The following is a 17,673-nucleotide window of genomic DNA, read 5'->3' on the forward strand; positions in this document are numbered from 1 at the left end:
GTAGACTCAGGCTAGACATCAGGAGGCGCTACTTCACGGTCAGGGCGGCTAGGATCTGGAACCAACTTCCAAGCGAAGTGGTGCTGGCTCCTACCCTGGGGGTTTTTAAGACAAAGCTAGACAATCATCTTGCCGGGGTCGTTTGACCCCAGTACTCTTTCTTGCCATGGCAGGGGGGTCGGACTTGATGATCTGCTCAGGTCCCTTCCAACCCTACCAACTATGAAACTGTGAAGTGCCTTGTATCATTACAGAAGCGGCTCCACAATTTGTTTCTTAGCTAGCACTAGCAGTACTGCAACACATTTGTATTAGCTATACATACTGCATAACATGTAACTGCACATCCAACATCGTATGTAACACACAAGGAAGCAAGGAAGGACATTTGTTTTGCCTACATTTATGGAGTTGGGAGAGCTGATGGGAGCTGGGTGTGCACAGGGGTAGATCCAAGGGGGATGCATCTTCCTTTCCTCTCCCCCCCAGCTTTAATTTTTGTTTTACCCAAAGTTTATAACAACTGCGCCTGATAGCGGCAGTGGCATTTCTAGCCAGGCAGTGCTTAGGGAGTCTGCTGACTTCATGACTCATGGTAATCTACCTGATCCCTTCTAAATTTTTCATTCCACAGGTGTTAAGGACTGTCTGCCCCTTTTAAGGGTCTTCATATTGCACCAGTCAAACTATTACTCGTTTTGCAATTCTACTGTCCATTACCTGCTTCTAGTAACAAAAGTCCTATTTCACAGCCCTGCAGATTGTTTTCAACTTATTCCAATGAAGTTATAATTGTTTTTGCTTCAATCTTAAAATGAATAATACATCCTTAGGCCCCAAGTACATTAGTAAAGCTTCTAGCTCATTTTCAACCCGAGAAAAATGTGTTTTCTGTGGTGATGCACCTCACCGTCTGCACCCCACATTTCAAAATTCTAGATCTGCCCATGGGTTTATATAAGCCATACCCATATCATATAGAGCAGACCTCTAATTTCTATAGAAATGCTTCCTGAACTGTCATTCACCACCATTCAATTGCATTAGCGGTATCACCCTGTCACTGCGAGCATCTGCTGAATTGTGATTGGAGATCTAAAAGCCGTTTAAGGTGAGTGACTGAGCTATACTGGTCTCCTCCCATAACATTGTTTTGCAGAAGAAGCAAACATACAACAGGAGAAGCATCAAGAAAAGAGAGAAAACACATGGCCAAGTCATTCCAACTATAGCTTCACTCCAGCACCACTATACCAGAAAAAGATTCATGATGCAAAACCCAACCCAAGCTGGAGTAGAGACCCAAGCAGGAGAACTAAAGCCTACTTAGCAGGGCCATTTTCAGAATAGATGACAAAGTGATGCTACTCATAGTTCTACAATAAAGGAACAAAGGATACTAGGGACTTCTGACACCACCAGAAGATTTAGCAGACATCTACAATTCATCAATATATATTAATGTGGGTGGCTATTGGGACTGGTGACATCTGAGACCATGGAATAACCATAGTTTGTCAAAGAAAGCTTTACAATAAGCAAGACTGCAAAGGGTGCATGAAGAAGAATGATAGTTCTGCAATTTTATGGTTACCGTAGGTATATAGCTTAAACATACTTGATATGGTTGGGACACAAAGTCTGTCTAGAGCTAAACGGGCACTTAGGAGAAATCTCATCTATTGGAAGGCAGTTCTCCCAGAGCTAGGTAATCAGCAAAGAGAACGCGGTGCAGCATTTTTAAGTAATGGATGAAAGAGTGAGAGAGCAGACTGTGAGTCATTAAGGGTTTACTAAAGCAGATGTTAGTTTGACTCTCATGTAAAAAGCTAAGTGTTGGTTCAGTAAGTCAGGAAACATTTGTTGTTTCGTTTTAGCTTTTTTAAAAATCTAATGCTTTATTCCAATAGATGACTGTAGTGCTGCCTTATTACTAACATGTTGTGGTGAGTTTCCTGGAGGCTGAGAGGACTAATAGCATTGTGGAGGAGCTTGGTGGTCAATTCTCCCATTTCACATTTGCTTCCTAGAAAGAATCCTGGCAAGTTGAAAATGTATTTTCTACACATCTGAAGGGCTTGTGCTGACTTCTGTTTTAAGGTGGCAGCAAGTATTGCATATTGACAATTTGTAATTGCTTGTTGATACCCTAAAGCTTCCAGGAACTGGTAGAGTCACTTTTCAAAAACAGGCTAAAAGTGATGGTGAAAAGCAATGACTGCAACATTCAATATGCAAATATTTTTGTTGTGAACTATGTGCTGCTTAGGATTCATGTAAGGAAAAGGGGAAAAAAGAAGCAGCAGAGAGGAAAGAAAAATACATGAAAGAGGGATGTCATCTGAGGTGTTTCCCAAGACATAAGATGAAAAGATGAAGGAAAAATAATATGGAAAGAGGAAACTGAAAAGAAAAAGAGAGAGAAGACAACACTAGACAGGCCTAATGCTAGTTCTCACACTACGGCTGAATATTAACCAGATCTCCTGTAACTATGCTAGTGGTTTTCAACCTTTTTAGACTCAAGTCGTCTCTTGGGTAGTGCCAGCTCTTAGCTTTCACTCCTTTTTTGGCTATGGAAAAATAATATGGCAATTTTTCTATTGCAAAGGACTCAGAAAGACCACAACAAGACAGAATGTTTCTCACTATGGATTCCTATTTGATATCTCCGGGTTTACCTTGCAAGTCATGCATAGGTTTTTACATTCCTAACAGTGCTAATATTGCATAGCAACCTGCAGGATCCTTAAAAGGATCCCACAGAACCCTGGCCAGGAGTCACTGAGCTCGGGAACCACTAGTCTCGTTCTCTGCATTTTCTACGTTCCTTTATCTTGCTTACTGATATGGCCCTCTTTGCTATAGTATCATGGTGCTTGACACCTTTAATACAGGGGTGTTTTGAAGATAAATGTAAGCTAAGGAAGTACTGTCATCTCCATTGTATTTTATATAGAGTACATCTACAGGTGATATTAGAATGAAGCAATAAACTCTGGTGTGTATTGGGCCAGAGTTTATTGCTCCCAGGTGCCCTGTTTACATATGTGCCTGGAACCCAGCATGCTGAGCCAGGTCAGAGCAGCCCCAGCTGGCAGGGGGCCCAACGTGCTGCGGAGGGGCTGGCTGGGGCGCGAAGGTGCTCCAGTGCGGGGCTAGTCGACAGGCAGCCCCCGCACTGAAGCACTCTCCTGACTCAGCCAGCCCTGGCAGCATCTACACATGTATTGCTGTGCACTAAAGAAAGCCACCAAAGGTTATTACTTGTAAATACAAGTACTAACCTACAGCAGAGTTAATTACTTTCCTGAGGCCTAATAGGGCCACTCATGTAAACACTGAGACTCTACTGCAGAGCTAATTAGGCAGCTCCTCAGTAGACATCTTGTATAGATGCACCCATAGGGAGCCAAGACACAGAGAGACTAAAGTTATGCTTTAGGCACTACTTTAAGACTTGCCACATAAAGCTATATGCATGGTTGCTCTTTAATTGGAAGTAATACACACATGTTAGTACAGTGGTGCACACAGGCAAATTGGATGGGCTTCTCTTCTTGCACATACATGTGAGACATACTCTCAATGACTTGTCCAGGGTTGGGGCTGCAGTGCAGGGACCTGAATCCAGTTCTCTCTCCAACACCAGGCAATGCTTTCCCACCCTTTTGGTCTGATAGCAAGATTTTTTTTCTTTACCCGTATATCTGTATCAAACACTGCACTGTCCTATGAAACTTCTGACCTGCTGAACAAAACCTGAGCTGCCCCCTAATGATAAGGAAATACACTGGTACCTCCTGTGCATTTAGTGCCTTTGGTATTTTGCAAAAATATAACTCCTCACATTTGCACTGAAATCTAGTTAATTTATTGTATAACACCATTTGTACAAGGTACCTGTGCCTGGTAGATAATTAGTGGAAATCATTAATTTACTAATGTGTAAATTGAAAAAGATTTTCTTACTAAATGAATCAATTAAAATGTATATTTTATACACAACTATCTTAATTTGAGTACATAGCCAATGCTTTATCAAAATTTAACTTTTTTTAACCTATATCTCACTGACATACTTCCAGCTGTTCATCAGTAAGCAGCAAAGAAAGTGAAATCTGGTTTGTCCAGTTCAAGATATCAGTGGAATTTCAAAGTACAGTGTGGACATTATTACATTTCCCATATTTCAGTATAGCCAGGGGAGCAGTTTTTATCACTTTCACTCTTGCACAATTTTTACTGGACAAAAATACTTCCATATTATTTTAATATGCCTCTCTATAGCACAGTGTCCATCACCCCACATGGAAGAATTGGCTCAGCTGGAACTCAGAGAAAAAGATGTCACCTACTGAAAAACCAGTATCATTTTCCGCAGGCTCAATTAAGCAGTAATAGGATGCTAGGTAATCCTCAGCTTTAAAAAAGGCTCTCACCTAAGGTACTGTATTACCTGTTGACATTTCTCTCATCTCTAAATACCGACTTAACTCTGCCACAAGAACACCCCCCCCCAATGTTTTTAAGGCTTTTTAACCATTTCCATTATATCTATATCTATATCTCTGCCAACCTACACAGCTGGACTGAGGACACTCTGAAGTACAGCTCTATTTGTAATTGGGAGCTCAGTCTGTTCCTGGTTTCAGTTTTGTTCCATTGGTTACTTGATAAAAAATAGTGGGCCATTTCTGTCTGTTTTTGTGACAGCACTTAGCAACTAGTGTTAGTTATTGCCAGTGGAGTGATGCACCAGAAAAAAATACAGCAAATATGCTGTTTTTATGTGGATTCACAAAGGTAGCCTTGTACATAAAACAACAGATCCTAGCAGTATAAATACTGGTCATTTCACAGCCTTGCTTTTATTCTAAGCCTAACAGAGAATAGCAGCCAGTGTGTAAGCTTTTCCAATGAAGCCTACTGGGGCTCATTCACAACAGCTGAGCATCTGATAAACGGATCACGCTAGCTCTAATTACAAACTGCTGGTATTACTACTTCGGACGGACATGACACTGGATTGTCTAAAGCCAAGCCAAGCCAACCTTATTTCTGTTGAGTGATCACAATTGCTGCTCTTGTACATAAATTGCATTCTAATGTTTGAAAAGCACACTAGGGATTGATTTACAAGGTACAGCACTTGCTGTCACTGCTGCCAAAGTGTTGTACGACACAGTTATGCATTTTACAAGTAAAACTTATGAGAAGAGAACACAACAGTCTAACAGGACAACAGGATACAGACCAAGCCAATAATTTATAGCTCCGATTTCTATTTGTACAGAAAAAAAAAATCACTGGTTTGCATAATACTCCATAGCTCTCAAAGTACTCAAAGGTAGTAGAGAAAACATCAATTAATACATAATCCCCCCAAGTAAAACTGTACCTACATGGTACTACAGTTTCTGAGCGATTCTTTTGAATGTTCTCTTCCTTCTGTGCAATGGTAGCAACATTGGGTTCAGCTTGATAAGCACAAAGAGCTTCCCACTCTTTTTCCAGACGATTCTTATTCTTCAGATGGTCTTCCATATAGGACTGGAATGAAAAGATGATAACATCAAGCACTACACTTCTCAAATGAGACTGAGCTAAAAGAATATTCTTGGGGTTGAAAGCAGCTATTGAATGTCTTCGCTACCTAAAGCAGCACACGTCTGTTTTACACTCAGTATCAAGGTACGATAGAGAAACAAATGCTCATTTTTAAAACAATCATTTACTTGTTAGATTGTAAGCTCTTCAAGGTTGGGTACACGCCTTATCCTACAGACTGGCGCATGCGACAAACCTAACATTCACAAACGTAGCTTAGAGAAGAGTATGGAATTACTGATCACTTATACACACACACACACACATATATTTTAACTTTTTTTTTTTTTTTTTTGCCATACTGGATAATAAAATGCTCCTTCTCATCTTAGAGGGGAATGTCCAACCAGATTGTCTGGCGAGGCCAACTCCTGATGTCTTGTAGAAGGGTAGGGGAAAAAGAGAAAAGGCCCTTAGACATCAGGATTTTCTTCCCTGTAACCTTTTACTGCCCAGAATGCAGAAAGTAATAGGGAGAGAAGAAAGTGAAATGCACTCCTCCCATGGCCATTGGGGTACATACAAGAGTTACATTTAGGCTGAGCTACCCCAAAGCCTAGATGTGTAGGGGTTCATAGAGATTAAACGGCCCTAAAAATGGTGGGCCCAGTCTAAAGTTAATTTACTTCACAGGTGAACTAACCTTAGAATGAGCTGGGTTAATCAAATCTAAAATGTGTTAACCCAGTCTAGTAAATGCCGTCACAGCCCAGCCACTTGGCCCTGCCCCTGGCCTGTGCCGTTCGTATCCCCCCGAACCCTGACCAGGCAATTATTAGCCCCCCTGACTATGCAACCTCCACCCCCCCCATGAGCTGTAATAGCTTTCGAGTTAGAAGAGGCTCTGCAGCTGGCAGTAACATAGCACATGGCTTGAATGGAAGGAGACATACAGCACAGTACTGCAGCCCAACTGCTGCATCTAAAAAGGTGATGTTAATAAATATCAATAAATACTGTTGCAAATTGTGGCTGGAAACTGGTGCAGGTAAGAAGATCTGTGGGGCGCAAGTCTCTGTAGTGGTGGAGCATCTTACCAGGCTGGGCATGGGGAGGTCGTCAGGTTCTGTAACCTCCAGGAGCAGTGGGAAATGGAATTCAGCGGTAGGCTGAATCTTGAATTTAAAAGAGAGGATTTTGGCAAAAGTGGGGACATTTCACATTCCTTGGTTACATGGCATGATCCCCTTAAGCCTGCACCAGCCCCAACTAATACCTAGTAGTTTTGGGAGCCGAGTGGGGAATCAACTTCTTTCAGTTTAACAAAATAAGAACCTGTAATTCATTTTTCATATCCATAACATCATTCTTCTGTATGTCCTTTTAAATCCTAATAAGCAATAACTTTCCCTTCTATAGTATCTTCAAAGAACACACCACAAAAACACTTTGCAAGCATTTATGAATTAAATATCCTCCCTATCTGCTAAGATAACTTGAGGTTAGTTCCTTCATCAGATGTAAAAGCCATGGGAGGAAGTGAGGCACTAAGTGACGTGCTGAAGCTCAGAAAGCAAGTTTGTGGCGAAGCCGTGATGTGAAGCCACACTATTGGTTCCTTCCTCCATTCCTGAAGAGCTCCCTATTCGCAGCAAAAGCTGTCCCTTCCTTTGCTTGTTTTTTCAGTGACTTCTTAGCACAGCTATTTCTTCCACTGCACTTGCCTAGAAATAAGTTTCCTGGAAAGGTTTCACTGAAGTTTAACAAAATAGGAAATAATTTTGAGGAACTAAAAGTGTATTTTACACAACCTATTTTATGTCTCGTACTCACTTCTAAGTGTATTTCAAGGAGGAAAGGCTATCATCCTCTCTGCAGGTTTTTCAGAAAGCTGTCAGAAGTTTTAAGCCAGTCTTTTGCCAAATGTAAGCTTTGCTACACTGTCATCACATATTACACACAAAGCATGATGCAAATTTAACAACATTTTTCAGTGCATTTTGTCTTGCACACTGCTTTGTTTTCTAAAAGTGCGAGTATACACACTTTTATGGTGGTGTGCAAGTATAAGTATGTATCAGTTTGGGGAAATCAAGCTTAGCAATATTAATAAATTCATAAATGAGGATCTTTGTAGGAAAAGCAGGGATGTAAGGAGTAATGGCATTTAACGTAATGGAGAAGAAAAGAGATATTTGGAGACAAAGAAATAGTGATGCCCTTAACCACAAGCATAGAGAGTGGATGTATTTCTAGATTACCCAAAATAAGGTAAGGAAAAATAAAAGTAACTGAGACCATTTGATACTGTTCAGAGTACCAAAAAGCCATGTTTCTTTGGTATAAGTATGTACTTGCACATTCCTAAAATAAGATCTTATTACATAGTTTTCACCATCATCATAGCCACATTGCTGCAACTTCACTCATCTTAAATTTTTTTTTTTTTAATTTTGTACATTCTCAAATAGATTAATTTAACACAGTGAAGGTACTGTGGATTTAAAGTAGCATATAGTACTTTAACCCCCCCCCCCCCAAAAAAAAAAAAAATGAATAGCTTTCTCTTCTAATCAAATCATTTTTTCTGGAAACTTACCTGCAAACCCAAAGTGCAAGGACAAACAAATAAAGACAATCAATGCATGGAAAGCTTTGCTTTAATTAAGACAATTGCCAATCATTATTGATACCTTGTACTGCTCATGCTGATCAACAGGGACTCGTTCAATGCTTTTGAAAAAACCTAAATGGAAAGCATCCAGACTTATGAGATGTTTAAATAACTGTATTCACACATCTTTGGGTGTCTCTGTTTAGGTGAATACCAATGTAAAATATCTTTAAAAGGACATTTTTAAAGGAGATGCCTTCAAAACCTCAGAAATTGAAGTAGTTAAACTATGAACAAACTTTCATTTAAAACCCTATAAAGCACACTTCTGTTGCTGTTTTGCTAGGAGAAGTTTATTTATCCTGAAATAGCCTCCTAAGAGTTCCTTGGAGCATCCTAATCCGAGTGGTGCTTCTGATACTTTAGAGATTGCATATCTATTCAAATGCATGCAGCAATTAGTATGTTTTCAGACGTGTTCTGCAGTGTTTGCCTGGCACAACAGAAATGTATTAACTATACATCAAACACACATGCTCTTTCACAGTCCCACAAGAGCACACAAAAGAAAACAAGGTTATCACCACTAGTCTTTTAATTCTACTAAAAGTTCTCTGTAAATATACAGTGGCTGGCTTTGCCAAGGTGCCTACTCAGTAGTCCTCAGCAAGAAGCCTACAATACTGAGTTCATTGCTATTGTCTTGAGGGTTGGCTGCAAGTCCTGATTCAAGTCTTAGCTTCCTGGGGCTTTCACTTTCCTGAGGCAGAAGGCGTCTCAGTGATTCTTTGCAAAATACTATTTGTATTTTGTAGCATTATGCTTCCCTCATTTGTCCAGATGGGATGTCCTTGCCACTAGAGATTTCCAGGGAAGGGGGTGGATTCATGTGAGTCACCCTAGCAGCACACAGTGGGGGTGACTTGTTTTTAAATTTATTAATACCCGGAGAGTAAAGCCTCGTGTTTTGCACCAGCAGGGGACATGCCAGTTCAAAGTCTCGGCGTACCAGATTAGCCTTGTGCCATCCTGGGGAGGGGCCTTGCCAGTGAATCTCTGCTTCAGAGAACTAGTGCACTTGGGACCAGACTCCTGACACAGTCTGAACACAAATTCCTGAAAACGCACAAGTAGGCAATACCTACAGATGTGGTTTGGATTTGGCAAGGATTTCTCACCTAGTTTAGATTTGGTTCAGGTGGTTTTTTAATTGAACAGTCTGATAAATGGCTGCCACACCCCTTTTGTCTATAACAAAGGCCCAGTGTTTGGTAAGTGTTTTGTGAACAAATTAAGACTGAGTATCAAACCAAAATCCTAATAGTACTGGCAAGTCTCTTAATACTACTACTGTATTGTCACCTGTCTAGACAGGCCCTGCTTTCAAAGCACTTTTTTCTTAGCCACTGTTCAGCAATTACCAAAAGCAATAATATTTGGCAAAACGCTGCCCACCTTGGTCTCGGCAGACGGGCACTCCTCCATCATGAATTGGGACATCTCTTTCAATAAAAGATGAGCAACTCTAAATGACCAAGCCTGACAGGCTTAATCTAATCTCAAATGCCAAATACAAAAAGGTGGCCTGAATACAATTTTAATCCTTATGAATAGTGACCCACACCATACTCCTAATTGCTTGCAAAGACAAGTTGCTTTTCCTAAAGATACTGCAAGGAAATCAAAACAAGGATTTAACATGCTGGAGTGGGATCCTTGTGACTCTCTGCCTCAATAGGGAGCAGGGGACTCCAAGAGCCCAGATGTTTATCAGGTTCAGGGTTTAACACCTCTTTGAAGTAAATGCAGCTCTAGATCACAAACCCCACGGATTCTCCCAAGATGTGGGAAGTACCTGAACCATGGAGCTCAGCAGCAGCTCTGGCCTTGCTCCTTGAACAAATCTTAGGTCTCCAACTCCAAAGCAGAGGATCCCCAAGACAGTCTGGGGGCAGTGAACTGTAATGTGCCCACTTGTGGCACTACACTTCCAGAAAAATCACTTCAGGGTGCAAGGATAACTTAGAATTTCACCTCCTGACCAGCACCCATATCTTTACATGGATCCCCAGAGCCACACAATACCTTGGCAACATCCAGGTAATGCTGGCACTGAAATAGCTGGTTCCTATTCCCATACTGAGATGGTGAGAAGAGCAGACCTCTACTGTGCTGATCTCAAGGGTTAGGTGCTTCCAGGCAACTGCCCTTTGTTTCCTCACTGGAGAAATGGATGCAAGAGAATGGGCTCTCTCTATTATGCAGCGTCTGCAACACCACATGAAATGCTGAAGGGCTCTTGAGCAGCTTGAAACAGCCTCTTCTTCATCTTGTTTCTTTTGTTCTTTCCAATATCGGACTCTGAGATTCTCTTTTAATGTAAGCTTCCCCTTGTTGCTATTAACCTGAGGTCCCAGCCCTTTCTTCATACATTCTGCTGCTACAGCACAACCCAGCCTCACTGCATAGCTTCTTTCCATTCAGCTTTAACCTCTTTGCCCATTTCTCCCTTTGATTCTCCTTGCCGCAGTTGCATTTATCCTCTCTGTGTAAGTCCACATTACTTTAAACATGTTACATGCTTTCTCCATTATTTTTCTGCTTAAGTTTTTGGTCCTTAGAGGCTTCAGGGAAGAATTCTTTCCTCCTGCCTGGAGCTCAGAAGCACAGCAGTTTGAATGGCAAAAGCCCTACCAAATCCACCATTCCCAACCCCTTCAAATATAGCAAGATGCTTTGTTCTTCAGTCAAGTTTTAAATGTACAGCATCCCACATGGCAGACTGTCTACCCCAGTTTTCAGAAGCTCGTTACCACGAAGTACTCTCTGGAAGCTTACCTAAATGTTCTTTTTTTCTAGTTTCTTTCCATTCACCCTAGCTAGATCTCTTGGTACTACCAAGAGCCCCAGTTCAGCAAGGCAGTGTTGTGCATGGAACAGCTAGAGGACTGAACCATGAACTGCTCCTCCCCACCTGCCCTACTCCTCATTCCATCCAGGAAGAGCACACACTGCTGATGCTTCCTCAGCCCGACAAAGAGTTTTTAAACCCAAAAGCTTGCTAAGAACTTTTTTTCCCAACTATTAAAGTTGATTTAATAAAAGACATCAGATTCACCCAAAGAACCTTGTCTGCCCTCTCTACCTTGGAATTTACGTCCTCTGAACTCTTGATCATGCCTGCTCCTTAGCCATCATTTAGCCGAATAGCTTTTTAATCTCTCTCTTAAACGGATCTCTAGCTCTCAGATCATTTCAGCTTTTCAACCTCCGAACTGTTCAGTCTGTAGTTACCGTATTTACTCGAATCCAAGATAAGCCCTCCCCCATCCCCATTCAGCATGGGGGGAAAAAAGAAGTTTTGTCTTAGATTTAGTATGTCCTAGGGCAGGCAGCTGATGTGGCTCTGGCTCTAATTCTAGCCCTGACCCAGTCGGAGACTGCAAAGGCAGGATGGGGAGCAGAGGGGAGACCACGCAATGTACAAGGTGAGAGGAGTGCAGGGGAGATCACGGAGCAGGCTGCATGATGTGGGGGGCTGAGGGGAGTGCGGGGGAGACTGCAGTGCAGTGGGGTTGTGGAGGGGTGAGGGTGCAGGGGGAGATCATGCTATACAGGGCGTGGGAGCACAGGGCAGACTGCACAGCAGCTGTGGACCCAACGCAAGCCTGAGGTTGGACCTGCCACCATCACTGCTGCCTGGCTGGGGCCACAACCATGCCCCAGGCTGGAGCTGGACTGGAGCCACTCTATAGGTTAAATGGCAGTGGGGGGAAGTGGCAGAAGGGACAGGCAGGAGGGGTGCAAGCACTGGGGGCACAGGCAACAGGGCAGCAAGCAGTATGAGTAAGACAGCCAAGGGGCAAGGGCCAACAGGCTGCTTGTCCCCCACCACTGCTTTCCCTGCAGCTTGACCCCCTGCTGCTGCTGTCACCACTGCAGTGGTGGTGATGAGGGGCTAAGGGTGGGGGGGAGAATTTAATTTAACATGACCCTCCCACTAGTTAGATTCTATACATGGGAAATTATAAACAAAGTTTATAGTTGCCATACATAGAATCTAATTACTGGGGAGAGGAGGCACCTTCAATTCTACGTCATCTTGAATTTAGGTAACTACCATGTCATTAGGGAAATCTGAACAGAAAAGGATTCCTAGGGAGCTGAGAACCATTTTAGAAGGGACTATCAATTCCTTGCTTTGTTATGGGATAATATAGCTTGTGAATGCCAACAATGTATGGGTCTTTCTTATACTGCCCACTTAATTTGCTGCTTACTGTCACAGCTAGGTCCTTTCAGCTGTGCTGCTCCCAACTCATCTCTCTCACAGTGTATGTGGTCATTTGGACCACTGCCCCTTTGCTATATTGCCACTTCATTCCTCTGCTGATTTGGGAGCTAGACGATTTGTGCAGACCATTCCCACATTCATCATGACTATGCATTCAGTAGTTTTATTTTTTTTGTTTCCTGTTCATGTTCTCAGTCAAAGAATTTCTGTATTCCTGCCCCATCCTTACCTCTGTCCACAGCACTTCCCAGTTTAGCCTCACTTTGAAATGTCATTAAAAAAGCCATTCTTTTGCATTTCCAAGGTCAGTAATTAAGGTGGTAAAAAAGCTGATGTCAACAACAATTCTAGTTACTTTGCTAGATTTCTCTAGACCTATATACTGCTGTTTATTTTTGCTCTGTGTACCCTCCTTTAGCTACATTTCAATCCATGAGTCCCTTAAAATAATTTAAATACATTTTTCAATTAACAATTCACGAGACCGTTTCAACGTTATTTTAAAATCTAAATACAGGTTTTGCTTTCACTTCATTTGATGAATTTGTGATTGTATTTTAGAAAAGCAATAAAAATTTGTCCAGGCAAGATTTATTCTTTCGAAACCTATTTATATTCTGTACATTCTTACAATTACCACTGGAAGAGGCGTGAGTAGGGTGACCATAATCATTTTAGAGAAATCAGGGACGGGGTCAAGAAATCCAGGATGGGGGCACGCATGCGCACATGCACCCCCTGTGCCTTCAGACCCCCCTCCCTGTGAGGACGCGCACACACAGCCCCAACTCCGCAGCTCTCAGCTCGCCCAGTGCAGAGGCCGGCAGCCAGGCTTCCACCCCCCACACTCAGAGGCTGGATCTGACTGCCCCCAAGTGGCACCCCCTGGGCTCCACTAGCCCATGCTGCGTGGCCACACAAGTCATTAAGCTATTCGACCTCATCACATACATTTTCTGGCAAGTGAGACATTGTGAAAAAGAATTCACAGGAACAGGGTTAGCATCATAGACGTTCACGCTGCTCAGGATATCTGGCAGTTGCCAAGGCAATCTTGCATATTAGGCCTCCCCCTCCTTAAATGTTTAGACAAGGGCAAAGTAAGCTCCTTCAGCGCTCAGGGCAGGGGAATAAAGCTGACCAGTGGAGACTAAGGTTAGGGCGGGGAGGAGTGGAGTCCTATCTCTCCTAGCTCTCCACACTGTTGGTAGCTTCTGCTGCTGTGAATGCTGCTATAGCAGCATGGGGTCAGGCTGCAGTAACCCCTTGGTGCAGGTTCCCTGGGAGCTGCCCCTGGTTTCCTATTTGCTTTCCCTCAATAGTAGTATTGCCCTGTAGTATTGCTCATAGGGCTGCACCTCCCATGGCAGACTCCCAAAGGGCTACCATTCTGCTTGTCCCCTACTCCCCGGATGCACTGCTGCATGTGGAGTTGCATCTACTTTGCACCTGTGGCTGGTCAATGCAGGGCTACACCTGCCATGGCAAAAACTCTTGGGGTGGGAGAAGCATTGTGGTGCCAAGAGTTTGTGCCCTGCTCACTGCTCCCTTCCTCCTCCCAGTTACACTACTTCTATTAGAAATACTAACTGTGTTCTTCACACACTAAATTATAATGGCTCCATGTTGTCAGTTTAAGTGGGAAGAGAGGTAAGGCTTGATGTGTCCTCTGACTAAAATCCAAGGAGCAAAAAGCTAACAAATAATGTGACCTGAGAACTCATTATCTGTTTCCCAAGGCTAGAGTAGAACCCCCAAAACACAACACCCCTCCCCGCCACCCAATTTCACATCCCTTTCAATACCAAATCTGAAATCCTGCATACACTTCTCTTAATAGTACAATTCACAATGGCTTTAATAGAGCTAAGAGTTCATGTGTATATTAGACTATACACCCATTTTACACAAAATATGTAAACTCCTCCTTTTCTCACTTCTGTGAGAAGATAGTGGGGTCTTCTTCAAAAAGAGCTTTTCAAAAGGAAGCTGGATGGGCACCTATCTGGGATGGTTTAGAAATGGCACATCCCGCAAAGGCCGGTGAGGTCCTTCTAATTCCAGAACTGCAAGATCACAAATGAAAATCTATGTACAATAGTTTAAAAAAAAGGGGGGGGGGATACTTACATCTGTATAGATATTCAGGAATTACGCTGAGTAGTAGTTCTGCTCTATATTTGAAGTTTTACTATTCAAAATCAAATTCGCCCATCTTTCTCAATATCTAATTATGTTAGTGAAAAGGGCAGTTTTTGAAGACAGCTCTCTGTTAATTTAGCCTTGCAAAAGTATTATGAAAATTTAACAGCCTTGCCATAAACTACCACTATATCACTCTTGATATGATGGATGGTGTTACAAAAAAACCCCCAAAAAACAGAAAAATAGATGGAAACATTTTTCTTAGCAAACAACTATGCACCTCAGATAAGAAGATTTTTTCTAGATTGTTCTAAATAGATTGCATAATTAAACAATAAACGCTGACTTCTATTGTGATACCAGTAAACAATCAGAATTGACATCTGGTACTTTAGACTGTATATTTATAGAGGCAAAGATTATTGTAAATGACTAAGCATGTACTCAAAGAGCACAATCTTGCTATAGCATATCATCTAAAATAATTTAAAAGGATTGCCCTGGGACCTCTGGGGAAATCTCATCTTTGCGCTGAATGGCATACATCAACATAAACTGCAATGCAACTTTTACATTATGATTATAATTCACAAGAACATTAAATGGCAACCTGTATTCTATTTACTTAAATTAATATACCCTTGATGTAGTGGATATCACTATCTCCCCCCGCTCTTAATGCTCTGATAATAGTTTTGTAACATGTAAAAGGATTATTTCAATCCAATCAGCAGGTGCTGGGATCAGTGCGTGTCAGACAAACACTTGCTAATCCCTTTTCTTATAGCTCCCAGCTGCCAAAGGTGCTCAGTGAAATCCAAATGAAATGGTTGGATACAACCTGGTGTGGGCTGATGCAGGTTTTCAGCTCTGCTGAAACTCCTGAAAATTACATGTTATCCTACCCATTGTTAGAGTTAGAAAGGATGGGGTCAGGGGGATTTTAAAAAAGGGAACTAAAAATAAATGCTGTTAAAGTAAGAACACATAATTCTAAGGAACTTACTCTACCTATGAATGTGGAGGAAGTGAAAAATTCATCCCATGAAGAATCCCTTCTCCAGGGTTACCATCTACTAGTAATATCTTCCAGGTCTTAAAATACAATCATCCCCGCCCTTACCAGCCCTCAAAATCCAAATTATGCCTATGAAGTTTCATCCCTACAATTACATTGCTTTAAATAAACTTTCAATAAAAGGGATAAGATGCTTACTAAAAAAGGAATACAATTATTCCTTTATAAGCTTTTCCATTTCTATAGGACCTTCCACCCAACTGTCTCAAAGCATTCACAATACTCCTGCAAGGGAAGCAAGTATTATTGCCATTTTACAGACGGGAAAATGAAAGAGCAAACATGTTTTTGTAAACTGCCCAAAGTGACAGAGTACAGCTGGGAAGAAAAGTCAGATCTTGACTCACAGGCTTGGCCCTTAATCATAGGTTCATTTTTCTTACCATGATTATTCATAAAAGGTGCCTAAAATAGTGCAAATAAGCATATTTGATTTCATTTTGATATGTAACTTGGAAGTAGGTTGGGTTTGTTTGGTTTTTTTTGAACGGTACAAGACTAATATTGTTTGTTAAGATATTATTTTAATTTAAAGACAATGTTATATTCTGCTTAGACAGGACACTCCAGATTAGATACTGTAGTAAGCGGTACCAGATTAATTGGCTGAAATGAGAGCCACTTTTCCCCACCTTCCTATACTGGCTTTTGACAATTAAGAAAAAAAAAAAAAAAAAAAAAGTCTAATTAAAGAAAAAGAAGGATATTTTTGAGTGAGCTAGATACCTAATGCTGCTGTTTCACTGTATTTGACATATTATGATTAGGATGTGCATGACACTTTAAAAAATATTCAAAGAGAACTCTGAAAAGTGGAAAGAGACACCAAGGATGGAGGATGTTAAATTATTCAACTGAGTTTTGGGATGTGCTTGTGCTCACGCTGTTAAAAAGCAAAACCACAAACCATACAATTATATAAAAAATTAGCAGATGTCACTAATTAAAAAAATAAAACACAAACAAGCCCATCAACCCTGGCAAAGAGTTGTAATTTCACAAAAATGTGACAGTGTTGTACCCTGCAAACTAAGTCTTGTTTGCCTTTTCTGGTACATAATTGCACTTGCACATATATTGACAGGTTCCTTTAGTTTATAAAGTATTTATGAGATGATCTATTCTGCTGCTTCCTTCCCCCCCCCCAACTAAAAATATGCATCTGCATATCATATTATAAAACCCAAGTTTTACATGCGACCTAATGACAGATGAGGTGTGCCAGAGACCTATACAAATATAACGCACCTCATTATTTAATTGAGGGCACAGTAATAGGAGCCACACCCTCTCCTCAAGACCCAGGAACACAATTTAGCACAACTGGGCTCCCTATCGACGTGGTATTTGCAAATTTATGTCGTAAGGAATTATGATATTTTGAAAATCCGTAACGCATTCATCCCATACAAATATTATTGAGTAACAGCTATCTAGTACTGAAATGATATATAAAAAAACCCCTCTGTCTACATGTGGTTAAATTCAACAAAAATAATGAGATTATGGAAAATCCAACCAAGCATGACTAAATATATTAAAGAGATACAGCAGCAAATGATTTTAGAGGTTGAGGCCAAATTACAACTCTGCCAGCCAGTGACCATCCTGAGAGCAGAAAAGGAAAAAAGGCCAGCCCTTCCCTGAGAGAAATTATGCCACCCTAAGAGACATTAAAGCAACTTAGGAATGATAAGGAACTGAAAAATGGCAGTCAGTATGAGATTTATTATAGATATAATATGCACATCATGAACATTTATACAATTCATGCTCACCGTGCATGTGTAAAGGGAAGCAAGGAGGTGAGAAACGGAAGAAAAAACAGGCCTTTTCATGGAAGAGTCCATGCAAGAGACAGGGCTAGGAAACTTTAATGTGCAAACTCTGTGACGACCAAACTCTAGGTACCAGGATCACTGCGTAAATACGTCCTCAATCTTGGGACATCCATGCTAACATGCGCTTCCACACTGCCTTTCCAGTCTTGGT

General features: G+C 41.4%; 1 protein-coding gene across 1 annotated transcript in view; it reads right to left on the reverse strand.

Annotated features, from left to right (window-relative positions):
* The window catches only part of PTPRN2 (protein tyrosine phosphatase, receptor type N2), an 870,593-nt gene that overhangs the window by 65,677 nt on the left and 787,243 nt on the right, over positions 1-17,673 (reverse strand). The window contains exon 15 of the mRNA XM_019528486.1: positions 5,406-5,553. Coding sequence (XP_019384031.1) covers positions 5,406-5,553 — 148 coding nt within the window. The remainder of the gene's footprint in view (positions 1-5,405; positions 5,554-17,673) is intronic.

The sequence above is a fragment of the Crocodylus porosus genome, unplaced genomic scaffold (genome assembly GCF_001723895.1).
Source record: "Crocodylus porosus isolate Cpor-Errol unplaced genomic scaffold, CroPor_comp1, whole genome shotgun sequence".
Classification (NCBI taxonomy): domain Eukaryota; kingdom Metazoa; phylum Chordata; order Crocodylia; family Crocodylidae; genus Crocodylus; species Crocodylus porosus.